The 26968-nt window shown below is 52.0% G+C and overlaps 13 protein-coding genes across 13 annotated transcripts; 7 read left to right on the top strand and 6 right to left on the bottom strand.

Moving 5' to 3' along the window:
* Positions 1 to 349: 349 nt before the first annotated feature.
* Positions 350 to 1279, top strand: AB675_6327 (Cytoplasmic 60S subunit biogenesis factor REI1; the record flags this gene model as incomplete). Its single annotated transcript, XM_018146609.1, has 1 exon — positions 350 to 1279. One exon carries the CDS (start codon positions 350 to 352, stop codon positions 1277 to 1279), a length of 930 nt encoding a protein of 309 aa, XP_018003696.1.
* A 222-nt stretch (positions 1280 to 1501) lies between these two features.
* Positions 1502 to 3748, bottom strand: AB675_6328 (uncharacterized protein; the record flags this gene model as incomplete). The annotated part of the gene is made up of 3 exons (XM_018146610.1): positions 1502 to 3313; positions 3365 to 3690; positions 3736 to 3748. The coding sequence occupies 3 exons, from the start codon at positions 3746 to 3748 to the stop codon at positions 1502 to 1504; spliced, it is 2151 nt and encodes a 716-aa protein (XP_018003774.1).
* A 720-nt stretch (positions 3749 to 4468) lies between these two features.
* On the top strand, positions 4469 to 5215 carry AB675_6329 (uncharacterized protein; the record flags this gene model as incomplete). Its single annotated transcript, XM_018146611.1, has 1 exon — positions 4469 to 5215. The coding sequence occupies one exon, from the start codon at positions 4469 to 4471 to the stop codon at positions 5213 to 5215; it is 747 nt and encodes a 248-aa protein (XP_018003849.1).
* Positions 5216 to 5567: 352 nt separating this feature from the next.
* On the bottom strand, positions 5568 to 6186 carry AB675_6330 (uncharacterized protein; the record flags this gene model as incomplete). The annotated part of the gene is made up of 2 exons (XM_018146613.1): positions 5568 to 5800; positions 5853 to 6186. 2 exons carry the CDS (start codon positions 6184 to 6186, stop codon positions 5568 to 5570), a joined length of 567 nt encoding a protein of 188 aa, XP_018003818.1.
* A 2379-nt stretch (positions 6187 to 8565) lies between these two features.
* AB675_6331 (3-oxoacyl-[acyl-carrier-protein] FabG) lies at positions 8566 to 9495 on the top strand (the record flags this gene model as incomplete). Its single annotated transcript, XM_018146614.1, has 4 exons — positions 8566 to 8589; positions 8654 to 9046; positions 9104 to 9182; positions 9311 to 9495. 4 exons carry the CDS (start codon positions 8566 to 8568, stop codon positions 9493 to 9495), a joined length of 681 nt encoding a protein of 226 aa, XP_018004017.1.
* A 124-nt stretch (positions 9496 to 9619) lies between these two features.
* On the bottom strand, positions 9620 to 11379 carry AB675_6332 (Choline transport protein; the record flags this gene model as incomplete). The annotated part of the gene is made up of 3 exons (XM_018146615.1): positions 9620 to 10472; positions 10574 to 11011; positions 11060 to 11379. 3 exons carry the CDS (start codon positions 11377 to 11379, stop codon positions 9620 to 9622), a joined length of 1611 nt encoding a protein of 536 aa, XP_018003938.1.
* A 487-nt stretch (positions 11380 to 11866) lies between these two features.
* On the top strand, positions 11867 to 12337 carry AB675_6333 (uncharacterized protein; the record flags this gene model as incomplete). Its single annotated transcript, XM_018146616.1, has 1 exon — positions 11867 to 12337. One exon carries the CDS (start codon positions 11867 to 11869, stop codon positions 12335 to 12337), a length of 471 nt encoding a protein of 156 aa, XP_018004156.1.
* Positions 12338 to 13236: 899 nt separating this feature from the next.
* AB675_6334 (uncharacterized protein) lies at positions 13237 to 14151 on the top strand (the record flags this gene model as incomplete). The annotated part of the gene is made up of 1 exon (XM_018146617.1): positions 13237 to 14151. The coding sequence occupies one exon, from the start codon at positions 13237 to 13239 to the stop codon at positions 14149 to 14151; it is 915 nt and encodes a 304-aa protein (XP_018004083.1).
* Positions 14152 to 14860: 709 nt separating this feature from the next.
* Positions 14861 to 16653, top strand: AB675_6335 (Choline oxidase; the record flags this gene model as incomplete). Its single annotated transcript, XM_018146618.1, has 2 exons — positions 14861 to 16365; positions 16461 to 16653. The coding sequence occupies 2 exons, from the start codon at positions 14861 to 14863 to the stop codon at positions 16651 to 16653; spliced, it is 1698 nt and encodes a 565-aa protein (XP_018003756.1).
* A 1077-nt stretch (positions 16654 to 17730) lies between these two features.
* Positions 17731 to 18894, bottom strand: AB675_6336 (uncharacterized protein; the record flags this gene model as incomplete). The annotated part of the gene is made up of 1 exon (XM_018146619.1): positions 17731 to 18894. The coding sequence occupies one exon, from the start codon at positions 18892 to 18894 to the stop codon at positions 17731 to 17733; it is 1164 nt and encodes a 387-aa protein (XP_018003753.1).
* A 997-nt stretch (positions 18895 to 19891) lies between these two features.
* Positions 19892 to 21363, bottom strand: AB675_6337 (uncharacterized protein; the record flags this gene model as incomplete). The annotated part of the gene is made up of 2 exons (XM_018146620.1): positions 19892 to 20758; positions 20809 to 21363. 2 exons carry the CDS (start codon positions 21361 to 21363, stop codon positions 19892 to 19894), a joined length of 1422 nt encoding a protein of 473 aa, XP_018003962.1.
* Positions 21364 to 21846: 483 nt separating this feature from the next.
* AB675_6338 (Cyclohexanone 1,2-monooxygenase) lies at positions 21847 to 23505 on the bottom strand (the record flags this gene model as incomplete). The annotated part of the gene is made up of 1 exon (XM_018146621.1): positions 21847 to 23505. One exon carries the CDS (start codon positions 23503 to 23505, stop codon positions 21847 to 21849), a length of 1659 nt encoding a protein of 552 aa, XP_018003885.1.
* A 2064-nt stretch (positions 23506 to 25569) lies between these two features.
* AB675_6339 (uncharacterized protein) lies at positions 25570 to 26370 on the top strand (the record flags this gene model as incomplete). Its single annotated transcript, XM_018146622.1, has 1 exon — positions 25570 to 26370. The coding sequence occupies one exon, from the start codon at positions 25570 to 25572 to the stop codon at positions 26368 to 26370; it is 801 nt and encodes a 266-aa protein (XP_018004094.1).
* Positions 26371 to 26968: the final 598 nt, after the last annotated feature.

Here is a 26968-nt window from a genome sequence, read left to right on the forward strand (position 1 = left end):
CACATCTCCGTGAGTGAACCAAAGAAATCCACCAAGGATTCATTCATTGGTCAAGCAGCAATTTTGCCTTAACCCAATCTGGCACTTCGAACTGCATCGCGACCTGTTCGGGTATCCAGTGGACAAGGCCTTGGGAAAGTGCATCGTCCAGGAAGCATATGACATATATAGCTGTCTGGGACAGACGAGTCGATTGATGTACTCACAACCCAGAACACATCAAATAGTCAATCTCCCTAGACTCCTCCGCATCGACACCAGCCAACCCGACCACGCCCACGTGCATCTTTACATGTCACTGGGCGCTACTACCGCCAGCGGAACTGCCACGACCCTCTTGACAGCCACAATGGACTCTGCATCGCAACGAGGAACGCCATCACCAACTGTAAAGTCAGATCACAGCTCAGACCTTGAACAACATGAGATGAGCCATCCTTTCGACCCGCATGAATGCCTGTTCTGCAACCAGGAGAGCGAAGACATCGATCATAATGTACAACACATGTCGAAAGCGCATGGTCTACGGATTGAGATGAAGGATTTGTTAGTAGAGGTGGTCGATCTGCTCGCCTACTGCCACCTCATCATCTCCGAGTGCTACGAGTGTCTGTATTGTGGGACGCAACGCAACACTCACCAAGCTGCTCAGCAACACATGATGGCGAAGGGTCATTGCAAGTACGATCTTGAGGATCCAGACTCTGAATTCAGAGACTTCTATGAACATTCGTCCACAGCTTCTGCATTGGAAGAGGAACGACAAGAAGGCGACCACCGAGACCAGCCTGCCAACTCTCAGAAGTTAGCAGAAAGAGCTCAAGGTCTGTCCCTTGCCGGATCAAGAAGAATGGCTCGACGACAGCGTCCAAACAGATCAGATCCCGACTCCGGACCACACAACAATCGAGCTGAAATAAGGAACGCCCAGAACCCACAGGCCGACACTTCTGACACATCTACCACCTCTCCGGCAGACGCAGCTCCCTCAACCCCCCACAATCAACTAAGCAACCGTGCCCTGAAAGCCGAACTCCGCGCCGACCACCAACTATCCCAACTCCGCGACAGCGACCGCCGCAGCCTCGCCCATCTTCCTTTATCACAACAACGAGCACTCCTCGCCACCCAACACAATCAGATGGTGCAAGCACGAAAGGAGGAACAGACACAACGAGGTCGTCTGGAGAGTGCGGGAAATAGTTTTGGACGGCTGGGGACGACGAGATTGGTGAGGATACCGCCGCATTTGGGGCATGTGCAGACTTTGAAGCGGTGATGGCTGGTATGGTGGACGGCGGAAGTGTGGAATGGACCGAGGATTATGATAATCAATATTAGGAGTCTCCGTATCGATGTGAGATAGTACATCTGGAGACCGCACTCGTGACTTACCTGCCGGTGTAGCAGTAGGTCAATCAAATGCTCTTCGTAACTTACACATGCTCCAGATTCCAATCGCCTGCACCTCTTTTGGCTTGGACTCGCGATGCTGAGATGATCACTTGGATGTAGAATCAGAGCCAGAAGCAGGGGTCTTCCGCGTCTTGCTGCGAGGTCCCTCTTGCTCCTCCTGCTCGTCATCTGCATTACCCTCCTCTGCATCTTCGCCAACAAGAGACACAAATGCCGGACCACTCAAGACATCCTCCTTGTCGTCGACCGCCGGCTCATCTTGCGCGTTCTGCTTGCGCCGCTCTGCGTCCTTTCGTCGCCGCTCCTCAGCCTGTCGCACCAACACAGCTCGGGACCGCTTCGTATGAGCTTTGCGCTCCTTTGTGGCGTCGCTGTCGTTGGGATCGGATGCAGTGTCGTCTTCTACGCGAAGTGGTTGCTTGCCCAACTTGCCTGTGGCTGGAGCGGGAGTAGCATCGCTGGTCTTCTTGCGCTCTGCTTCAGGATCCCACTCAGCCAGCTGATCTTTGCCCTGGAGCACCAGCTTACGTTGCTCGGTGTGCGAGTGAAAGGCGCCCTTTTTCGCGAACCAGGCTTTATCTTCGGGGATATTGAAGTCTTCTGTGATAGGTCGCGTGCGGCGCACTTGCGTTCCGACTCCCTCGGACGTGCGCTCCCAACGGATGGCTGAGCCACCACCGGGACGTGTGCCAACGAAGGCCTCGTTCAACGCGTCAGTCCACTGCAGAAGCATGCCTGCGCTGACAGGGAGGATCCAATTGGGCTTGTCGCTGGGACTCGCGTGGCTGGAGATGTACTCTTCATAGTATGCTTCCACCATCTTGTACAACTTTGCGAGCTCGACAGGTTGCCAGTGTTGGGCGCCTGTGCGTGTGAGAATGCCAGTCGTACGCGAGAAGTCCTGGCGACGCCAGTTGCTGAGTTTCTCCACGTGATCCTTGTTGCTGAAGTCAAAGACGACCTTTTTCGTCTCGTCTCCGACGTCTTCTTCGGGCTTGTTGTCATTCCCGTAGCCAGCGCCTATCTTTGGCCACTTAAACGCAGGCTGGGCGAAGCGTTTGTGGAAGTATCTGTTCTTGGAAATGGCTTCGGTCACGAAGTAGGACTCGGCGTGATAGTTGCCAGGTTGAGGGGCATGTCTATCTGGATGGAGCAGGAAGCCGAACGCGCGGTCCCGGTCATCCTCACGCATCGGTGTAGGAGGAATGCTGTCGTCCCCACCAGTGTACTCAGACACTCGGCGGTAGAAGGCACGCTCGGGAGCCCAGAGATTGTCGACATTTGGCGCAACCACGTCTTGCTGATTTGGAAGTGGAATTTCGTTGCTGAACACGTCTTTGCAGACTTTGTTCCCCTCTGCTTTCTTCTTAGGTTTGGGAGCGACTGGAATACCTGCCTTGTACCAGTCCACAATGCTAGCAACCAAGTCGAAGCGGTGGTCGGCAAGGAAAGCCTGTAAGGAGCCCCAGTCAGGGCGAGTGGTAATGGCAAGCAGTATGGCGAGACGTTCGCTCTGCCGCTCCTGTTTACCATTGATGGTCACCTCCGAAGACGGCGAAGTTCCCTCTCCAGACCGCATACGATCGAAATGGAGATGGAGGCGGTCGAGAGCTTCGTCCAGATTCTTCCAATCACCCAACGCTTGACCAATATCCCAGTCAGCCAAGTGCATAAGAAGGACTGCCTGCGATATCGACAGCTTCTTCAGGCGGAGCTGATTTCTGTTCACGAGCGTCTCTCTCAGATAACGCGCCGTATCCCGTCGCTCCTGTTCTATGTTGCCAGGATTGCGCGGCATACCACGGACTAAGAGGGCCAGTCGTGCCGGCGGGTATTGGTCATCGACCGCTTTTTGAGTGGACGACACAGGAGCATTGGATGTAGACGCTGAAGATGTCTAGGATAGTCAGCTGGAGTCCGAGCAGAAATGAACCTTTTGACAACATACAGGAGCTGGGAGAGACGCGGCTGCGATCAAAGAGCGGATTTTGTCCCTGGTCGATCGAAGAGGGCCAGCAGAATCGTCAAGATATGGTGGGATAGTGCCAGCAAGCGAGTTAAGGGGTCTGCTTTGGGGTGGCAGCATCTCCAGTTCTTCTTGAAGGAAACTCCAGATGGCAGCTTGCACATCCCAATGGTTCAGACGTAGATGCCGCTCGCGCATCTCATTGTAGACTGTGCGAGGCCATAGGACGCGACGAAAAGCGCGGTTGAAAGCCTCAAGCTGAACACGAGAAGGAACGAAACCAGGTTGTCCTGGCTGAAGAGCTGCTTCTGTATCTCTTTAGCATTGATATTGAAATCTGGGACTTGACTTACGCTGTGATGCCATGCTGCCAGGCTGTCTGCAGCATAGGAAGTGGAAAACGAGCTGAGTTGCTTCAGAAGCTGGAGATAAACGTAGTTGTTGTGGGAATTGAGGCTTGGCAGCGTTTAGTGAAGTGGTCACAGCAGCTGCGGGAATAAGCGATGTTAAGCGCCGTCAGTGAAGCAGATCAGTGACTACTGCTTTGCAGTAACTTGAATTGAGAGTGAATAGGTCCCATGGGTGACTGGTCCAAATCACAAACCTGCTGTGAATACCTACCTGGCAACTGTCACATTGAAACACCTACCTTCTCCACAACCATTCACTGCCAGTGCCATTGCCTTGACGAAGACTTGTCATTTGCGACATCCAATGCACTCCTTTGACGCACAGCAGTGACGACTGCAATTGATCGAACCTCACCTTCCTGCTGAGACTGGGAAGCAAGATGCATTTTAAAACGACCAAGGGAAGGAGCGATTTTTCTGCCATTACCATCACAGACACCTAGGCGACCCGGTAGATTCAGACCCGACTTACATGGCTGTGATCCGTGAATTGCGTAGGACAGGAAGCTGTTCTTTGATAATCGACGTTCGAGGAAGGTTGCCCTATGCCAAGGAAAGACGCCTGGATTTCGGTGGAGTTCCAAGGTGACCCTGGCTCTTCAAGGTTCCGATCCTCCACTTCAGTACGCTCCAAGGTGTCTCATGTGGACGAGCACTGATACCAGTATCGCCAAACATGGACAATTTTCACAGAGCAGGAGAGGCGATGCATTACAGTGCCCCGGAGAAACAGACATCACGAGCCTCCCCTAAGCGCAAAAGGGGCCAAGAAACACCGACCATACCGATACATGCGGCAGGTTATCCAATCTTAGAATCAGACGTATACCTACCTGAGGTACCCAGTCCCAGCACGAAAGTCGTCGGAAAACTCCGAAAGCTGAACATTGGGGACCACGATTCAAATCCACACAAGGAGGCTCAAGCTAGTGGTCTCCAGCGTCTACCTTTACAACCGAAGACTAGTACTGCACATACTCCATATAACATGTCGCCAAAGATGCAATTTACAGAGACAGAACCTGCCGGTGCATCTGACTATTTGAGATACCAGGAGGCAGACCCGATTGAGCAGGCGGCAACCTCAGCCAATTTGCTAGATCGACCGAAGTCACCCAAGCTATCTGGGAAGGTCAACTCGTTCTATTGGCAAGATTCCGAGATCACCGGCCACGACCCAAAGGACCCAGATGATGACTTGTACGGAATCAATGGCATTGGGTTCAAACCCACGCCAGCAATCGCGCAACAACGCTCCCAACAGAGGAAGAAGCAGCTCTTGGAGTACAGAAATCGTGAGGCCAAAGAGGCTCGCCAGCAGAGGAGTGAGCGGAGGCGGATGGCATTGACAGACGGCCCATATAGCGAGCCCGGGCCCTCGATTGGACAAGGTCGAGCGAGAGTTCGCTTTGATAATGGCTGAGCGAATGTCCAGCTGTGTAATGATCTCCGACAAGACTCGACTTTCGACTACGACAACCCTTAAAATGGTGCGGTCCAATGCTGTCTCCGCGCTGGCGTGCAACTTCTTCCGACAGTGGCCACTGCAGGACGACGACAGTGAGTCAGTGACGCGTCGATGCCTCAAATATCGACCCAAGACTAAATGCTGCAATAGAGCCAGCCGTTATAGTGCTCCAGGAGTGCTCGGTTGGTAAGCCTTGGAGGTCACGACGTGTTGTTCGCCGACGCGAGATGACCTCGCAATCGGTATCAGTCGACTCATCGACAGCCATTAGCTTCGCTTTGCGAACATCGCTCGCATCGATGTATGATCACCACCATGATGACTTCTTTGCCAGTCTCTCTGCAGCGGCCTTGTTGGCTTCTTCAGCCTCCAGCTTCTCCTTGCTCTTTTTCTCGTTCAGCATCTTCATTCCCGCAATGGCAAGAGCCATGCCTTTTGCTTCTTCTTGCCGCCGTTGGTCACACCAGTAGTGCATCGCCATTGACGTAGCGGCAAATCCAGCAACCGCCAGATTCGTAGTCATCACCATTCCGGTGAGTCCTAAAACTGTCAGCTTCATGATTTCCGCGCTCATCGCGAAAGCTCATCCTACCTTTGAGAACGAAACGCAACCCGCCGATAGCACCGCCCGCCCCCATACCCACGAGCATAGAGTCGCGTGCGCATCCCGTCTGGTAGAAGGCTGGTCGCTTCTCCGAGTTGTGGACATCAAAGCTCAAGGCGTCCCACCATCTCACCTCCGCTGGCTTGCCACCGGCGGAGTTGTACGAGCCGCCAGGTATCGCATTTACCGGCTCTTTGGGGTTGCCGAAAGCTGCTTCCAACTTACCAGCTTGAGTCTGGGGAAAGTCGGATCTGGGTCGTCGTTTTCTGTTGGGCTCTGTGTTCGTCGCGCTGGGGTCGTTCTGCCTTGTATCGTCCGCCATGCTTGCGTGGGTGGCTATCTGGGAGAGACGTGACAAGTGGTACTGCTGGATGTCATGACTTCACCATAAGCCTGCGGCGGCGTGCAAGCGGAGCACCAAAGTCACGTGATGATTCTCCAGTTCACTGTGCAACCAGGCCGATTGCTGCCCACTCCTGAGACCTACAATTCATCGTAGAAAACGTTGTCTACGCCCTAAATGTTAGCTTCGTCGCGTGGAACAGCATACCTGACCCCCCGAGCTCCCAGAGCAGAAGTCCCCAACTCCTGGGTGTGGTTGTCCCCAGCTTCGTTATCAGTTGAGACCGATTCGTGTTTCTTCTCATTTTCAGCCCAGGTGAGCTACAGACTAATTATATTACTTCATCTTTTCTTATCCAGCGAGCTACCAGGGGGTAATGTGCGCCTACGTTAGTCAAGAGGTTGAGAGGTCCCAATCGCTGGAACTCGCGCTTCGCCCCAAACAGCGGCACCATCACGCGACCAATGAAGACGTTGCCGAGTGCAGTCAGCAATGACAACGAGCAGCCACGTCGCAGTCGCACGGTGCGAGATGCCGTGTGCATGGTCGACATGCGTATGCATGGTCAATTTGCGAGATCGACGCGAGACACCTTCAACACTAGATGGCCACGCGAGAAAACCGCTTTCGGAAGGTAAAAGACTCCCACTGATATGCATGGTCCCAGTGTCGAGATACCCTAGTCGGCCTGCCGACCTACTGTCCTTAGGTACCTACGTGGGTACGGCTGGCCTCGACACGTTGAGCCCGAACTCCAACCTCGTGCGTATCAGCACGGATGTGGATCTTGTCTCTTTTTCCACGTGCCAACAACCATGGCAGCATCGAGCGCTCCACCCAACATGAGGCTACTGACCATCCTCGAACGTGGTATACAAGTGAATAGGTACTTACCCAGCACGATATCTGCGAGGCAACAGACACGCAACGTTAGCAGCTAGCACTGATATTATACTCCACATCAGCAACGCTATGCCAGCAGGTGTCCCCCACTCGTCAGGCTCGACCAAACCGGCGGATACACCCTACTGTTATTAAAGCTCTTTCCCATCAGAGGACTTCTCGCCATATGGCGGATCGAACTCAGTCATTCACGGATCCACCAAAGGCACGATCGTCGCTGGCCATGCGAAGTAACCCGAAACGACATCACCGACATATCCGTGCGACGAGTTCTTCCATGTTACCGAAGGCTGGACGGATCTCAAGATCGATGCCCGGGAGAGATTTCGGCTCAACAAAGGAGACTTCGTGTACTTGACGAAGGGAATCACCGTGGAAATCGTCTTTGGAGATGGATTTGCTAACGCTACAGTGTTGGTCGATAGTGAGAGTCAGTCTGGTCTAGGACAGGGAATTGGCCACAGGCATATGTGTACTACTTGAGCACAGCCCACAGTAGGTCTCACACAATCGGGCAACTCAGTGATCGACAGCAACCCTGTCCGAGAGTTGCGCGCAGAGGAATGTTATTTGGGCTCTTCGAATGTCGAATGTGACAAAATCTTCAACCGGAGATGCACATGCTTAGTTGGTGCAGGATTTCGTGTGAGCATCGCGAGCCCATACGTCAAAGCCTGTGCAAATGATCTCGGCCTCCAACAGTCCCGCGATGTGCCTCGCATATCGTCCCAGCAGGGAAGGTATGGTTATCGACGATCTTCTCGGGTTTAGATTTCAGCAGTGGAGCCGAAAGCTCACTTCCGATGGCGCCCACCAAAAAGGGCCTGAATATCGAGTCTTGGGCTGTGGACCAGGTCCACTCTCTATGCGTACTGCCTACAGTCACGCCTGGAGCTTCAACCGATCAACACTTGACCAGCTCAGTAGCGTCCACTGCTGCAGATTATATCCCAGCGTTCGTAGGACGCGATGTCACATGCGGAGGTCTCTGGGAAGCTAGGAAGCCTAGACACGGGGAAGAATGCCGCTAGCAGTTTACGGATTAACGGTCGGGAATCAGCCTAAACAGGAAAGTCTGACGTTGTCTAATAAATCGTCGCCAACTTCACCTCGTGCTTGAGGTGGTCATTCATGGACATAAGCATGTATTTGCGACGCATGATACGCGCGGCTATCAGAGACTTGCTCGGCTTATTGCGATCGAGACATCATCATCAGGGGAGGTGGTCATTTCCGATACAGCGCCGAGACTTGTGGACAACGCTGTACTAAGTAGTTCGGCGCTAGTGAGGGCGAGGATTGATTATTTCAGCTACGCATAGTCTCCAATTCAGGCTGTCCATGGATAGCAACACACATGCAGTCTTTGTCTACCACTTTACTCAATCTCTTGCACAGGCATCAAGGCGGTGAGCCTACTCGACCCATACCAGAGCTACATCAGCGTCGTTCGTCATGGCTACTTTGCGAGGAAGAGTGGTAAGTCCTAGTCGCTTATGCGCACCGGCTCAGTGGTACGTACATGCACTGAGGGAGTCATCAGATAGCCGTCACTGGCGCAGGCTCCGGAATGGGCGCAGCTTTTGCAGCCCTCGCTGCTGAACGCGGCGCCGTGCTGTCCCTAGCAGATAAAGATCCAGCTGGACTCGATCGAACGATGCACTCTTTCCCTCCTGATCAGAGGCAAAGACATACTGCTACGGTTGTTGATGTTACAAAGGGCGTTGACGTTGATCGTTGGATCAGAGATACTGTGCAACAGCTAGGGCGTCTTGACTGCGCTGCAAATTTTGCGGGCGTTCTAGCCCTCAATAACGTCTGTAAGATCCAGGACGAGACTGAGGAGAATTGGGATTTTCATATGAATGTCAATGCTAAAGGAGTATTTCTCTGCCTACGGGCTCAAATACCACACATGAAGGAGGGTGGGAGTATCGTAAGATCTGAGGCTACAATCTGGGGTGCCTCTATTTGTGCTAACCACTCTTCGCAGGTTAGCATCGCCAGTGTCGCTGGGCAAGTGGCTTGTCCCACTATGGGGGCATATGTTGCTAGTAAACACGCAGTCATTGGTATATCCAGGACAGCTGCAAGAGAAAACCCTCACATACGCGTGAACTGCGTGGCGCCTGGTTAGCCTCCCGAATCCATCAACATCAATTGGAGCAAGGCTGACTCAAAGGCCTCTGAGCCGTTACAGGCGGAGTCGACACCGCTATGGTCCCTGACGACGAAGATGCTAGGGCTGAGGAAGTCTCTCGGCAGATCATGAAACGGCTGGCTACTCCGGTCGAAATCGCAAAAGTTGTCGCATTTCTGCTCAGCGAGGAAGCTAGCTTTGTTACAGGCGCGGTGTACAATGCGGACGGTGGGTGGTTGGCATGAGGTTGCAAAGCAGCCAGACAGTGGCTCATTTGAGACAATTTCACCGACTTAGAGAGGCAATGCGCGATCACTTGTCACTTGTAGTATCCTTGAGTTCTATCTCGTTGCAGCCCTAGAGATTTACCTATTTTACGGGACTCGCATGTTTTGCCAACGTGCCGCTCCCGTTTGTGGTCGATGTGGCGTCTGTGGTCGGTACAGGAACAAGCGCATTGATCTCCCCAATAATTGGTCCAGTAAAGTCATGCCGCTTCCGACACCACCACAGGAGCGCGATGAAAACTCCGACCCCTATGATAATAACACAGACATAGTTCATAGTCCCAACCGTAACAGGAAGAAAGACGGGAAAGCAGAAGAAAATGGTGTATAGTGCTACCCACAACACTGAAAAGATGTTGGCGAAGGTTCCGAAAGCGCCTAGGTCGAAGGATCTGACCGGTAGTGATAGTGAACGTCCACGAATGAGCACGACACCTTGCGGGAGTGCATACGTGATGTTAAGGAAAAGAATTGATGTTGCGATGAAACTGTTGAAGGCAGTGGTGGAGCCAATATAGATCAGGCCGTAGAGGATACAGAAGACGCCAGCAAGCATTGTCGCGTTGGCCGGCGTCTCGAAAGCCGGATTGACTTGACTGAAGAACTTCGAGTACGGCATTCCGCCGTCTCGTGCAAATGCCCAGATTAGACGTCCTGTAGTGACGGTGCAGCCAATGCATGCACCAAAATACATGATTAGCAACCACGTCGTCAAGAAGGCAGCGCCGGCGTTAGATCCTCTCAATGCCTGTCGGTAGATCTCCATGATAGGTAATGGCGACGCACTGACCGCATCGAGATTCTGGATGCTGAATAAGAACGCAATAGTCCATGGTAGCGCTGTCAGGGCACCGATGACGACAGTTAGCCACATTGTCCTTGGAACTCGCTTGCCTGGCTCGGGGACCTCTTCAGCAATATGGCTCGCGCTATCGCTACAGGGTTGTCAGCAAGCTTCGGACAGTAATGGTCAACGGGCCAGCTTTGAGTGAACGTATGGCTTGAAGGACGCCATTCTCACTGAAATCCCACTTACACTGCAAGATATGAGTACATGGCTTGACCCACGGCCAGGAAGAAAGCAGTTCCATCACCCCATCCTGTTTGGTTATCCCATCTCACGAAGACCGCCGACGCGGGTTGCTTCGTCGGGCTCACCGCGAGAACCACAACAAAGAATACCACAACACCAGTGATTGATGCGAAGAAGGAGATCGTTTCCAGCAACGGTATTTGTCTTGATAGAAATACAGTAATGAGAGTGCAAGCAGCCACGAAAGCGACGTAGACCAGGTAAACATGCCATTGTTCCGGAATATATTGAGGGTGGAACAGGGTAGCCATGTTCACACAGATCTGTGCGCAGTAGATACATGCAGAGGCGATCGTGAACAGCCAAGCGAATATGCTGAGCCAGCCTGTACTGAATGCAATGAGGGCCCGGTATCGAATAGGAGCAACCATAAAAGCAAAGCTGAAGCCTTCGTTAGTATCGCAGTTCACAATAACTCACACTACTTACTGATACTGCCCTCCGCTAGATGGGAACGCTGAAGCTAGTTCCGCCAGTCCAATAGTAATTATCGAGCAGGCGAGAGCAGCGGCGATGAGACAGTACACCACCGCCGGTGGCCCGCCTGCAAACCAGGGAGTAACGAAAACCGCGGAGTATCCAATCCATGAGTTGGTGACGCTATAAGCAAACGATAGGAGTGAGATGGTCGTGAATTGGCGTGGGAGCTCGCCAATGTGACCTTGTGCACGTAATTGTAGCTCATCTTCTGACAACCCATTATTCTCGCCAGGCTCAAGGCGAGGCGACGTTGAGCTTTTGCGTTCCATAGCGAGCGTCGGGACTGTGCTGCTTGTTGAGGGTGTAGAAGCTGCGGTATGCTGTCTGATGAGCACGCACCTGGGGACACATGGAGGTCCTGATATAGTCGTGCGACAGGCATCGCACCGAGCGTCTGCTCATCAAATTACATTCTGTTAAGAACATTGGGAAGTTCCTAAGTATTCGCCCCGCCTCGACCGTCGAAATAAGCTTCCCGGGCGCATATTGTCCCAAATCAGTAGTCAAATTGCTGAGCCCAGTCAAACTCTGAGGCCTGGTCCTCTCGGTTGTGTCTTACTCTTATACCATTCGCTGAGAGGGACATGATTCGGAAGTTCACCACAACTGGACGCATTTCGATCGCACACCCAACGAGCCCCTGAACAGATGACTACAGTATTTGACTGCTCAGGAAGTTTTGCCCATTTCGCTTCTCATAAATCACAGAATCTCACAAAGTCTGTAACAGGCTGTGCTTTCAATCCTCTCCTAGCTATGTCTTCAATAATCGGCAACCATGACTACCCGGGATACGAGGCCGTAGGCGACGTGTTCAACATGAGCGCAGCCACCTCCTTCGCCGCCCGAGATGCAATTATCGTTACGACATCAGGGCAGATGGGAGCATCCGATGAGGAATCGTCATCCAACACAAGTAAAACAGCCAGCAACGAGTGTCAGGGTGATCATGCAAATCAATTCGAGATTGCTTTGAAGAAGATCGAGAGATCTCTTGCAGCAGCACAACCTAAGCGTTCACCTCGTCAGCTCTGGGAGGGTGTCTTTGCCGTCAGAAGCTTCCATGTCGGCGAAGTGCCTGACGAGGTCCAACTGGAAATTGCAGCAGTTGCGAGGCGATACTGGGGCAAGAACAAGCCAGCGTGGGTCGCTATCGGAGTCGCCTCGCTCTTTTCGCCAGTGGCGTTGGTCGAAATCCAGGTTCAAGCAGCGTATAGCAAGGACTGAGTCTTCTTGAGAGTAAAGACTAAGATCAAATCGGATTGGATGTGCAGCCTTTTGCGGTTTGAGAAGTTCCATCCAGGGGTCCCAACACAAGCAAAGAACAATTCCGGCACGTACACCTCTATGATCGTGGGATCCATCTAGTCGCAACTGTTTGGGCACGCGTAGAAGACATATACAGTAATAACTGCTTGTTTAGGGTATCAAGAGCCTGTTAACAGATACATGGGTCGCGATATGCCGAGATCGAAGTCTACGTAGGGATCTAAGGTGGATCGGTGCCTCCCTGCGTTATACTTGCTACTAAATCCGTGGGGCATTTGAGCTGATGTGGTGACCATCGCAGACTGGAGTTCTTCTGCGGCGCTGAAATACTTAGTAGTTGCGACATGAGGGTGTAGACAGTGAGCATTGTATAAACAGCATGTGGAGCATCTAACCAATCATCAATTGATATTAGGCAGGAGAGACTGTGACAACACTTTTTCCTCTATTCGTTGAGAGACTAGGCCAAATTCACTATCTGGGCAACGCGATAGCTGCGATAACACCGTACCGCAAGTATTGCGTCGTGTAGCCTTATCGTACAACCGGGATCACAATATAGCAGCGACAGGGGAAGTGGAAGGGCAGGAGCACGCTTCATTGGAGGACAGCTAGGTATCCATCTCAATCCTGTTATAGCTCCCCATCTTAGCGCTACAGCCATTATCTCCGGCCGCCCTATCGCATATAATCCTTTTTGAGAAGGGGTCGCCAATTAATATTGCGTATGCTCGCCCAATGTTGGTCCCCGGGCTCCTGCTGCAAGTTCGCCTCTTATTTACGAGTCTGCTTCCAACCTGATCATCAGCGGTGTCCTCTGCCTCAGTCGTCTAGTCCCGAGTAACGAAGTCGCAGCAATGAAGATCGCACTTGCTGGGTTCGGATCGGTGGGGAGGTATTTTGCGGAGGTCATCGGCCTGACTTCGCACAGCCTTGTGATCCTGACAGGAAAGAGGAAAGACTACCCCGGGCATCAACACCTCGAGCAGCGGGTAACAAAGTACACTGCTGACGACCTAGAGTCGCTTCTCGAGGACTGCGACGCCGTCATTTCGACAATAGCTGGACCCAACGACTTCTTCGTGCGGGCACATTTGGCACTACTCGAGGCCTGCACACGTTCACCAAAGTGCAAACGCTTTCTGCCTTCAGAGTTCTCTTTCAATATGAAGGATTTCCCTGATGTACCGAGCTATCTCTCCGAGGCTCGCATAGCTGTACGAGACGCACTTCGATCCCAGCAGGAGGTGAAGTGGTCCATAATCTGCAATGGCTGGTTTATGGATTATCTACTGCCGTCTTCGCAACGGTATATAGAAGATCTGGGACCGGCCTTCGCCGTGGACGCCAATCGGAGAGCATTTGATTACTATGGTGACGGCCAGGCAAAAATTAGTCTCACCTCTGCAAGAGATACAGCACGTGTTGTGCTTGCTCTTATTGAAGGGAGCACCGACGAATGGACGGAGTTCAGCTTTTTTTCGGCTCAGACATTGACATGGGACGAACTATATCGACTGCTAAAGCACCATGACGCCACTTATCAGAGGAAAAATGTATCTATAACGCAAGCGGTGCAAGCGCTTGTCGAGTCAAGGAATGAGGATGACCGTATCGTTGCAGACCTGAGAATCTTGGGGTTCACGCGCGCTGGCGAAATTCCACAAGCAGAATCCCTGAAATGGAACACCGGAATTTTGACAAGCATCACTGGCAGAGATGTGGACACGTTTCTTGGAGAAGCTGCTGAACACAGAGACAGAATCATATAGTTCTACCCTCTGTGCGGAAACTATCCCTATGTAGTCGGCGGTTGAGCTTTCTTCACCTCGTCAGGGACTGTGTCGATGTTCCTGTCCGTATCATTTCGTAGGCGACTCAGTTCTGGACCCGTGCAAATTATCGCAAAATCGTTGTACCCGAGCTCTTGACAATCGTGCTCTTCTGAGTGTATGATATCCTCTACGCTCTGAATCTAGCTTCCAACATTGCTTCTCGAGCGTAATGGAGCTGTCTCTTCCTGAGCGGTAGGTGTGGATCATGGCGTGGTAAGTGATACTTAATAGTTATCGAACTTCGAATCGCAGAATTTAGGCGCCAGGTGGGTTCGGAGCAGTCGCCGCTGCGGGTGATTGTTTCGGCCTAGGGAGGATCGTACTGCGATAGACCCGTGGACAATGCCTAAGCCTATTCAGATCGTCCAACTTCCCCTATCGGGAACTTAGGCGACACTGGCATTTGAAGTTGAAGTTGGCTCCACTTACCGTGCATCATCGGTGTCCGAAATACTTTGAGTCGTAATCGTCTAAGCGACAGTGAAAGCCTCCCGAGTTCTTCTACGTAGGTAAAGTACAGGTGGGAACAATACCAAGAGGATAAGAACCGCGAGAGTGGCCATCGACCAACTTCCGGTCTTCTGCTTCGTTGTTTTCGAACTTTGGCTTGGTTATCTAAACGCACCTTTCAATCGACCTGAGCAGGATGATTACGAACGAGCTGCCCGCAAGCGATATTGCTAGCTATGACTACCTCATCGTTGGTGGTGGCACAGCAGGCTGTGTCATAGCTTCTCGCCTAGCTGAATATCTACCGCACAAGCGCATTCTTCTGATCGAAGCTGGCCCAAGCGATTTTATGGACAACCGCATACTCGAGTTAAAGAAGTGGTTGAACCTGATAGGCGGCGATCTAGACTTTGACTACACCACGACTGAACAACCCATGGGCAACTCTCATATACGGCACTCAAGAGCAAAGGTCCTGGGCGGCTGTTCTTCTCATAACACAATGATCAGTTTCAGTCCCTTTGCTTATGATATGGAGATCTGGCAGTCTCTCGGCGCAAAAGGCTGGACTTTTGACGAAATGGCCCGCATAGTAACACAACGCCTTCGTAACACAATTCAGACTGTTGATGAACGTCACCAAAGTCAGCTTTGCCGCGACTGGCTCGATTCATGCTCACAAGCAATGAAGATCCCGATAATTCAAGATTTCAATAAGCATATCAACAACACTGGAGGGTTGACCAAGAGTTGTGGCTTCCTTCCTATTGCATACAATCCTGATAATGGTCACCGTTCATCTGCCTCAGTTGCCTACATCCATCCACTTCTACGTGGTGACGAAAAAAAGCCTAATTTGACAATATTGACGAATGCTTGGGTCAGCAAGATCAATGTCTCAAAGGGCACAGCCAGCTGTACCGGTGTCGATGTCAAGCTTCAAAATGGTCAGCATTATAGCCTTGCTGCAAGAGCTGAGACTATTCTCTGTGCAGGTGCTATTGACACACCTCGGCTTATGCTGCACTCAGGTCTTGGGCCTACCTCAGACCTTGAGAAGCTCTCCATCCCTGTGGTTCAGGATCTCCCTGGTGTTGGCCAGAATCTACAGGATCACCCTGAGACACTCATTATGTGGGAGCTTAAGAAGCCCGTTCCGCGCCAAACCACGATGGACACTGATGCGGCTATTTTCCTCCGACGTGAAGCGCCCAATGCCGCAGCCACAGCCTCTCCACAATCTCCCTTTAACCCTCGCAACCTTCCTGATGATGAGGTCGCTGACGTTATGATACACTGCTATCAGGGCGCCTTTACATTCAACACTGATCGTCTTGGCTACAAAGCGCCACCAGAAGGCTATGCATTCTGTATGAACCCAAATATTCCTCGTCCACGCTCACGCGGTCGACTTTACCTTACGTCTAACGACCCATCTATCAAGCCAGCACTTGATTTCCAATACTTTACAGATAAGGGTGGTTATGACGCTGCAACATTTGTGTACTGTATGCGTATGGCTCGGAAGATCGCACAACAGAGCCCTTTCAAGGACTGGATTAAGTGTGAAGTGGCACCTGGTCCAGAGCTAAATACAGATGAAGAATTGAGTGAGTACGTAAGGAGGGTAGCGCATACAGTATATCACCCCTCAGGTACCACCAAGATGGGTGATCTTGCGAAGGATGACATGGCAGTCTGGTAAGTACCCATTCCTCGAACCTCGAACGGGGTCGAACATCTGTCTTCCAGTTCTGAGCTTCACTCGATACATGTCCAGTCTAACAGCGCATTAGTGATCCAGAGATGAGGGTCAAGCATATCGAGGCTTTGAGGATTTGTGACGCAGGCTTATTTCCAGCGCTGACAAGCGTCAATCCTATGGTTACAGTACTCTGTGTTGCAGAAATAGGGGCGGAGATGGTGGCCAGACAGGCTGGATGGGACGGGAAGACGGGTGTTGAACAGGTTCTAGATCACAAGTTGTAGTCGTGTAAATGCTTCTAGGTACCATAGGTCACGGGTGCACCCTATGCTGGAAGCCTGGAGCAAAGGGTCGAGCCGTCGACTACTATTACATCGCGACCTCCTGCTGATCTGAGCGATGTACTCATGGAGCACGGAAGAAGCAGTCCAATTCCCGAGAGCGGTCATAGTTCGATGGCAGGGGGTTCCGCCACAGCATGCCGTCGACGTGTCGATAAGGTTTCGTAGATCGCAATACTAGGGAATACCGACACCTTCCTACCCCGGACGGCAGGCGCACTTCTTCTCTTCCAGCGCTGCTACGCGGACTTATTCGTTGCGTGTGAATGAGGATGCAGTTCGCTCCGGTTGTCCAAATCTGGGGATCCGGTGCCCTTCAGCTTCCCAAGCCATGTTTGGGTGCTCTAGTACCTCTGCCGACGGTCCGATTTGCATCAATTCCTGGAGGCTCACAACATCTAAGACCTGTCCAACGACACGATCACTCGAGCTTGTGGCCCGTGAAGCAGTGATGGCTTTCAAGATCAACCACCGCTCACACTAACCTTAAGGTTGCTCTTTGCTATCGCCGATTTGGACGGTGCCCCTGAGACGACTCAAGCATCAAAGTTGCATACATTTTGGAGGTTCAATTCTCGCTTCGCGAATGCCAGACTTTTACTGCAGGAGCAGACGGAGGTTTGGGCGCCAGTGCTTGAATAGGTATTGCAGGGTGCTGTGTGGACATAGAAATTGCTGGCAACGAAGCGTGATGAAGTCTGCCAAGTAATAACTGTCTGTCGTGTCTTTTCGACGGTCGTTCTGGTCTCGCGAAGAAACCCATGCGCAGCAGAACGTTCGTACCGACTTAGGTCATCGCTGTCGGAAAGTTGCCTGGCCCGTCAAACCTTAGGAGATATCGAATCAACCAGAGCTAAAATAGAGCGACGCTTGAAGCGGCGCAGATTCAGACACCACGGACCGTAATAGGTATCAAGGTGGCTGTGTACTGTTGCGCAAAGACCAGAGGCCATGCATGGACAAAAGCCTGGCGATGCTACCTTTCTTGCGTGAGCCCTGTGCCAGCTTCATTCCTCGGAATCAGCCAAGCATTAGAAGCCAGCCATTTTCCAGCATCAGGCGAAGCCAGTCAGTCGGTTGTCCAGCATCTTTCCTGCTCCAAAGATCCAGCAGTAACGTCGTCACCCGCGTGTTAGTGAGAAGACGATTGTAAGAGTAAATGACAGCATTCCATTCAGTCACCCGTGTTCGTAGCTGCTGGTCTTGACTGGTCAGTTCTGCCCCAGCTGAAACCAGTGGGATAGTCGTAAATTTGAATACGGGATCTTTGGTGCCGATCTTGGAGATATTGTCCAGCAAAGCGATGACACAACTGCGAATGTATCGCTCGTTATCGTTATCGACTGACTGACATATCCTGCGGAGCATGATTATGCCATGTAACCGAAAAGCCTCATTCAAAAGATGTAATGTCTTCCCGTCTGCACGGTTATCCCACATCAACAGCTCCTGTTCAATGTAGTCTTCAAATGCCTGGTTCTTACTCCCTGTGTCCACTAATGCACGGCAATACCGGCCAAGACAGCAGAGGTAGTAGAATAGCTCGGTGGCGTGACTCACCAAGGCACAAAACTTACCTCTAACAGAGGTAACAGCTGCACATACTTGTGCCGTGTCTATTGCAGTTTGTTCGGATGAATGCACCAAGAATGAGCACGCCATGTCCCACCACAGATACGCGCCGATAACCAGAGGCCGAAAGGGATGGTCTGGCCCAAAATCTCTCTGCAGAAGCAGGCCTTCTAGAATACTTCGAGCAGCCATCAGGTGTTCTTGGCCGAAGTCATGGATGTCGTTATTGATCCATTGCGACGAGAATCCAAGCATCCAGACGGCAAGGAAAGACTGTAAACGGATGGCAGTCGTTGATTGTATCTCCTTTCGGATCGTGCACAGTGCCTTGCCCCGCTCCTCTAAGGACGTGGACAACGCGCTCAGGTCGTAGAAACATTCATGCCCAGCGGAGACACTCTGTAAGGCATGGACCAGGGCCTCAGAGTCGTCCAGTTGCTGGACAATGGGAAAGGACATTGGATTGTTTTCCGGGTTCAGCGTCATGATTTGACTGACGTTCTCCACCCAATACTGCAGTAACCGTCTGTTGACAGCTGGTAGGGTGACGAGCTGCCGCGAGTGTAGCCATGGCACCACCAACTGCCACTGCGTCGGACGACCCCTTGGCATGCATGTCGTCCCCCGAGCAGCACACTGACCGCAGACTGGGAATCTTTCATCGCATTTCTTGTGGCGGATCCGACAGGTGTAACATCCAGTCCGGCTGCGCGGTGCTCGCTCTTGATCGTCAGTATGGACCAGCGACTGTTCCTTCGAGGGTTTGTTTGGGAATTTGGACGTTGCAAATCTGACACTGTAGGCCCTTGGAGCCATCTCAAAGCCTGCAAGGGCAAATAGACTGTCGCCTTAAGCTGACGGGACAGACGCAGACAAACCCAGCGTGGTAGGCGCCTTGTAGACTCAAATGCCTCCCAAGTCGAAGAATAAGAATATAGCTGTCGTCCAAGCCAAGTCGAGTCAAGAAGCATCATACATCTACTAGGTACTGTGGTGGAGATAACCTCCGAAGGCAACCACCTCGTCCGGAGCTCGAAGCCCCACTTCTACTGTGCTTAGGTGCTTCCCCGCCTCTTCCCCATCGCCAGTGTACTGCAGCATAAAAACCTACAGCGGATCCCTTCGTATCTGATGCGCCTCGTGCGCTCAATGACCACCTGGCCATCATTATCGGCGTATGCATTACGGTCGCTAGAGGCGCTGTGTTCTGTGGCTTTGCGCATGGCAACTACGCAATACATGGTCTCTGAGTTGCGACACTGGTCTTCCTTCCACGACTGAATTGAACGAATGGCACCTTCACCTAGGCACCTTTCTTCACACCTACCTACGCAGGTTCGGCATGGGTCCCAGTGTGCGGACTCCTGTGCTTTGGCTCAACAACTGCATTGAGTCGCTTATTCTAGCAGGCATCGTCATTCAGTATCGTCGAACGCTCTGCCAGCCGGATACATCCATGGATGCTTGCAAAGTGTCACAGCAATCTAGGTATCGTCTCGTTGGTACAGGCATCCTCTCGGGCTGAGTGTCATTGACCGGCAAAGGACTAGTGTGACAACTCATTGGCTTGTGCCTTGATTCTAGCATGGCCCGTAGCATCCATGTACGTTTACATCTGAGCCTGTTTGCCAATCCCTCCGACCACTATGCGACGTCTCTCTATCAAATCCAGTGCCCGTGCCGAGTTCAGCAAGTAGGCACGCGGCAGACCAAGTTCATTTGGTAATCCTAGCATCATCTCCACCAGATATTTTCCGCAAAGAAAGGCATTTACCATGCCATAGCCTCCGTAACCCGCAGAGATCCATTCTGCTGATATTGCAGATCCTGCGGGTCGTTCCAGCAGCTCCTGCGGAAGCATACCAACCAGAGGCGCGTCGTCTATGCTGCATCCCAGGGTCCCGGACCAGGAGCTCTTCACACGAGGAGCCATAGTTCCTCGTTGGGATCCGAACACCACCTGCAAGACGCCACTGAGGTAAGACAGCGCTGCGAGATCCTCTTCGGCATCCGAGGCTCTCCCCATGGAGTATTTCCGGTCCTCGCGATCGCCGCCGCCGATGAAGATATCGCCGGTTCGAGCGTTCGTAGTCGCATAGGAGAATATACCTTGTATTGTCAAAGAGAAAGATTCAACCCTTCCTCTGAGCATTTGCTGATCGCCACCTTGCACGGTCATCTGCCCTCGACGCGGAATGATAATTCCTCTTAGCTGCGGTAGTAGGTGTGCTGCATGACCCTCAGTGCAGTGGACCACGTGCTTAGCCATGATGGTCCCACGCTTGGTGCGCAGAAGGTATGGGCGGTTGCTGTCGGATGCTCTGCTGATCGATAGGACAGGAGTGTTTGATGCAATCGAAAAGCGTTCCTTGCAAATCGTCTGTAGATGCTCGAAGATGCCATGTATCATTCTGTAAGGCCACGCGGCTCCAGCCTTGCCTACGAGGCCGCCGCTGGCTCTAGGCATTCCGTATTTCTGAAGCTGTCAGGGACTGCGGATACACTGTAGAGGAGCTCGACACGTACTGAAGCCATCGTTCGCCGGCCAACCACTTGCCAATGCCCACGTAAGTCGGGAAAGGCATCTTCGAACGCTTTCAGCATTGAACGAAAAGCATTGACCTCTTGGTCAGTGAAGACCGCAGAGACGGCATTGATCCATCTCAGCTCCGATTCCGAGAGAAGTTCTGGTCCAATGCTTTCCACAGTCTTCCGTATAGACTCATAGTGAGCGAGTTCGAAGCGGACGATTTCTTTGGCACTGCTCTGTCCGAATATCTCCGAATACTTGTGAAAATCTTGGACGGCGGTGCAATTGATCCGCCCTCCATTGCGACCAGTGGCGCCTGAGCATACATCGCGAGCCTCCAGGATCGTAACGTTGAGAGAAACGTGATTGTTCAGTAGGTGCCACGCAACACTGCAGCCAGTAATCCCCGAACCGATAATCACGACGTCTCGAGCGGCTGGCAGATTGTCCTGTGGTCGGAATGATCGAGACCGAGGCTCCTGCCAGAATGATGGAGTGGGGTTGCCTGCAGGAAGGCCTGGATCTACACCCAGGTGACGATTCGGAGACATTCAAGGCGAGGTCCAGTAGATTGCTACTGTCTGGAGGTACTGTTGACAGCCCGGACCGATCAGGGTCTCTTATCATGCTGCTGCGTCAGGCGACAAAAATTCCAGGCATCACGAGCAGCGCGTAAAAGCCGTGAAGGGAAAGAAAAACAAGCGCCGCTCGCTCGCAAACCCCGTGAACTCCCCAACGAACCTACACAGTAATAGACTAGTAGTGTATTGCCTTAGCTTATGGAGCTTGCGTCCCTGCTGCACTTGGCGGCCCGCTAGAATCCTGATAGACTGACTGCCCACGGGTATGATGAGAATCGCGGGAAAAGCTGACTTGGACTGTCCAACGACTACGCCGCTCAGATGTGTCGCATCCCATCCTGATTAAAAGCTATCTTCTTACTTCACAGCAGTGGCAAGAAAGTGCAGTAGTACGAGAACACCTGCCGCATGTACATACCTAGTTAGCTAGCAGTAGAGACACACGTGTCTCATTCATGCGGCATGACCTACGGACAACAGGAATCCTGCCCACCCGTTTGCTTTCATCTCTTGAATGCGGCGCCTATATTCGCCCAGACCAGGAAAGTAGAACAGGCTCGAAAAGCGCTTCCCCTTTATGTTCTGACCAAAGATCCAGCTGCTGTCGATCTTTCGAAAGAGGCTGTTCGCACTGGCTTGATCACACAGATCTGTCCAGTTCTGCTCAGCCTCTTCCGCCACCTCAATGGCTGGAGCTGCAACTGCGTGCTTGTCCTGTGTTGTGGCAAAATGTTCTGCATAAGCAATGCAGTCTGTTATCAGCTCAGCTTGGGTTTCGATGGCGGGTGGGTTGTTGGCGAATGGTCCATTGGGTCCAAGAATCATGAACAGGTTCGGATACTGTGCCACTGCTATTCCCATGAACGATGCTGGACCAGTCTCCCTCCAATGGTCTTTGAGGTCAATGCCCGATCTTCCCTTGATAGTGACATTCTTGTAGCTGCCGTCGACAGCATCAAAACCTGTCGCGAAGATGATCACGTCAAGCTCGATTTCGGATCCGTCTTGCAATGCTAATCCTCGCTCGTTGAACTTTGCAATCGGGTTTTCTTTCAGGCTGACAATGTCAACGAAGTCCTTGTTAAACTGTTCATAGTATCCACTATCACAAAGTGGACGTCGGGCGTATGGCTCACTGGGACACAGCTTGCGAGCCTTTTCTGGGTCCTTGACTGTCTCACGGATCTTCTCTCGAATGAAGTCAGCGGCAGCCTCGTTTGCATCTTCATTGTAAGTGATGTCGGCGAAGGTGGAGAACATGTAACGAAAGGCATTGCCTTCATCCCAGGCCTTTTGTAGCACAGCTTTGCGCTTTTCTGGAGCAATGGCCGCCATCGGGGTCAAGCTCTCGGTGATGCCAAAGGCAGTGGCGCTATCTTTGACGCTGGGCCAGATGTCCTGATAGCTAGCATTGATATCGACACGCTCACGCTCGGTGAGGGCACGATTGCCTGCGGGCACGCTGTACTGCGGATGCCGTTGAAACGAGATCAGGCGCTGTACCTTGCCTTCCTTTGCAAGCGCAGTGATGACTTGTACGCCAGTCGAGCCATTTCCTATGATGCCCACACGTTTGTTCGTCAAGTCCAGATTCTCTGGCCAGGCCGCCGTGTGATATTTCTCTCCTTGGAAGTCGGGTATGCCTGGAATATCCGGATAGTTGATCTTGGATAGAAGCCCGAGCGCAGTGATCAGGTAGCGGACGGTGATGATCTGATCACGGGACGTTGTCACCGTCCAGCTGTTAAGATGCTCGTCGTAGACGGCGGACACGAGGGAGGTCTCAAGTTCGATGTGCCTCCGCAAGTCGTGTCTATCAGCAACACCGCGTAGGTATGTGAAAATTTCCGGCCCCATCACATAGCGATTCGGTGAGGTGAACAGATCATCATCGTCCCAGGAGTATCGATAGAGGTAGCTTTCCGTATCAGACATGGCGCCAGGATATCTGTTCCAATACCAAGTTCCGCCTACGTCTGAAGCGGTATCGATGACTTTGACATCCATGCCGAGTTGCCGTAGCTTGTACAGCTGGTAAAGACCGCCGAAGCCAGCGCCGACAATGAGGGCATCGTGTGTAAGGCGCCTGGGCTCAATTTCACGGGCGAGCATAGTGTTGGTTGAGTGATCTAAGTGAGCAGTGGCGGAGACACTTCCAATAAAACGACGGCGCAGCAGACGTATGGCTGGGAACTTAACCGTGTAAGTACTGTATCTTTTCATAACCAGCAACATCATGGTTGCGCTCTCATGTCCGCCCAGAGCATGCGGCCCAATAACGGAGGCGATGACAGACTCAACTCAGATACGCGAAAGCTAGCTGCTCGGAAACGCCGCCTGGACCCATCGGTCGCGGGACACAATGCCGCGGATGCCATTCGCATCGATCATTTTACATGCACAGCCGGAGTGCAGCGAAGTAAAGTGAGGCCTGCGTTGTGCTTCGCGTATCGTCCCAGAAGGGAAAGCGAAATGGATGGCTAGGGGAAGGGTTAGGCACAAGCCTCCCGGCTTAATATATGAGTCCGCTTACCGGCCTGTATCGTGTAAGTCTAAAGCCATGTAGTCTATAGGCAGACCGTATACCTAAGTCTGTCTTGTCCTTGACATAAAGCCAAAGCAAGTCGCCCGTTGTAATGAAGCTGAGCTGCAGTAAGTTGTTCTGATTGTGTTCCCTTCCCAATCCCAGGTGCGCTAACCAAGATGACTCGTGCAGCCTCACACAGCTTCCCTGCAGCCATGGTCAGTGCCTAGGGACCCCAGCAGATAGCTGAGCCACAGGAACAAGGCCGCTCGCCAAACAGAATTGGACACGGCTTCATACTGATGTGTCCGGTACAAGTGAAGCATGATCGCGGAATGCTGATTCAAAGCGGCATATACACGCTACTCGTAGCGACGAGCTCGTGGAAGCTGACCAGACGTGCCGCTGTCCAAGCCGTTGTGTTGTACTGTAACTCGTTCGCTCTGATCCTCGTGCACGGGGACTGCAGAGAAGGTGAAGCTATTATACCTGATCTGCAGCTGTCCGGTCACTCGCAGAGACTTAGAATGTGCCGGATATTACCCTTCTTTGACGTGTGAGCTTATGCTAGTTCTATTGGACACGCGTTGTCCGTTAGCTTGACAGATCACACAATCTTACCTCAATCTCAACAAGATGAAAAAATGCCATACAGTTCAGTTCTGGAAAGCAGATAGATTACCTATACTTGTTGCAATACCATACTATACAACCTGATAAATTTTACCACTTACCTAGGTAGGCTTCGCTGCTTTGATAAGTGGGCTTAGCAGCTCGACTAATCTGCGTTGTCCACTCAACCCCCTCAAGCCACTGTCTGATGCATATACCTGTTGCACATAGCCATCTGTCACACACTCGCTGCAAGGATGCATTCCCTGTCTACAATGATTCGGAGCTTCAGGAGCGTTGAGTCTGAGCGTGCAGGTAGCGTGATCTACGCATGCGGGGTTGAAGGTGTGATATGCAGTGTGGCAACAATGTTGGAGCCGAGTCTTGTCTGGGCTGCCAGTGGTCCAGGTGACCTTGGAATCTTGGAATAGTGTGTTCGTGACGCTCTGCCTAGGCCTTGTCAATTCGTGCCAATCCAAGGACAAAGCCTCTCACATAGACAGACACTACTTTGTACTCAGAAGAGTGCTGGTAGAATTAACCTGATTTGGTTTGCTTACTGCATGATTCATCAAAATACCTAGTATATACTACCTAGGTATGTAGAATCTTATACAATGTTATACATAATACTCAGATTACCTTGGCTCCAGGCTGAACACTTACATAAACCTGCAGGGCTGAATAGCGGGTCTCATCAATTCCTCATCAGTATACGCTTGACCGCCAGCTTTGCTCCTGTACGTGCCTTTGACCATTCAATCTTATAATTGGATCGATTTTGGTTCACTATGGCTTGCTGCAATGGAGCGATATCTCCCGCCCGTTCGTACCAATGCCCACATTCATGTTCCACATTGCGTAGTTTTCTTCAGAGCTGCAGGTGTGCAGCAGAACTCTACTTTGGCCGCATCTGTCAACAATAATAAATGGTTCGAGTTTGCCAAAGACGTCAAACAAGACTCTGCGTCCAGTTCGCCTGTTTGCCGCGCCCGTCGCACTACCTAAGTACCGTCCTGGACACGGAATCGGTCGGAGTCATGGTTTTCGAACGCCTGAAATCGACTGTCACGACCAAAGATGGCATTGAATGGTACTACGAGCAGGAGGGCGTAGGTCCTCATGTGGTACTCATCCCGGACGGTCTGGGCGAATGCCAGATGATGGACAAACCGATGTCACTGATTGCCTCGGCAGGTTTTACGGTCACAACATTCGACATGCCAGGCATGTCCAGGTCGAGTAATGCCCCAGTGGAGTCATACAAGGGAGTCACTGGGCATAAGCTTGCAACACAACTCGACACTCTCATGGAGCACCTAGAGATCGCAAAGGCTTCTTTCTGGGGCTGCAGCGCAGGGGCACTCGCTGTCCTTGGACTCTGTGCTCATTATCCAAGCCGTGTCCGCAATGCGATGCCCCACGAGGCACCGCTACATCTGATGGATCAGCTCAAAGACCTCCCATCTCTAGACGATGAGACTCTCATCGCAAGCATGGCCGCAATTTCAAAAGCCTCTTGCAGAGATGACGAAGCCTGGAATTCCTTGGGACCGGAAGTGCATCAGCGACTTCGCAGGAACTTCATTCGCTGGGCGCATGGCTATATATCCGATTTGACTTTGTCGCCACCGATTGAGACTGAGAATTTACGAAAGCGACCTATCTCGTGGACCGTTGGTGCCGATTCGCCCATGTTCATGTTCTTCAGCAACGTGGTCACCGCCACCAAAGCGGACATTCCGATCAAGACGCTTCCTGGCGGGCATTTCCCGTACGTGTCACACCCAGAACAGATGTCCAAGCACATCGTTGAGGCGACTCGGTCTCACCTGCCGTAGTAGCCTGAGGTTGTTGGCTCACTATGAGAATGTTGGTCTTCGGTGTTGGTCAGCGAGCAGCTCAAATAGCCATAACCATGTAGCACGTTGTCCTTGCTTGACTGATGAGCCTCGCTGCGAGACATGGGAGATTATTCCTGCATTAGCATTGAGAGTCCATCTGCACTGTGGCAATGATTTTGTGCTTCACTATGCTACCGGCCTCTCTTTGCCACGTGCCCCGGAGGTATAGTGTTCCCCAAGTCCAAAGGCTCACAGTCACATAATTATTAAAAGGTAGCTCAGTAAATGTACCAGGTGTTTTAGCACTAATGCAGATATCATCATGCCCTTACCTCGTGCTCACTCTCACCGGGGGTTCCTTTACCTTACTACCCCGATACCCCCGGGCCCTGGTTGCAAGAAGGACATAAAGCTCTGCCACCACCGACCCACTTTTTGTCCACATCTGCCCACATGGTCATGTGGGACAAGCTTTGTTCACTTCTACTGTAGCCCATTGCATGAAACCGCTGTTTGAAGAACGACCCTGAGGACTCGGTAAATAATGGCTACTTTGAACAAATGTCGATTAGTTGAGAGCTACCCTTCACTACCG

The sequence above is a fragment of the Cyphellophora attinorum genome, assembly GCF_001299255.1.
Source record: "Cyphellophora attinorum strain CBS 131958 chromosome Unknown Contig4, whole genome shotgun sequence".
NCBI classification, from domain to species: Eukaryota; Fungi; Ascomycota; class Eurotiomycetes; order Chaetothyriales; family Cyphellophoraceae; genus Cyphellophora; species Cyphellophora attinorum.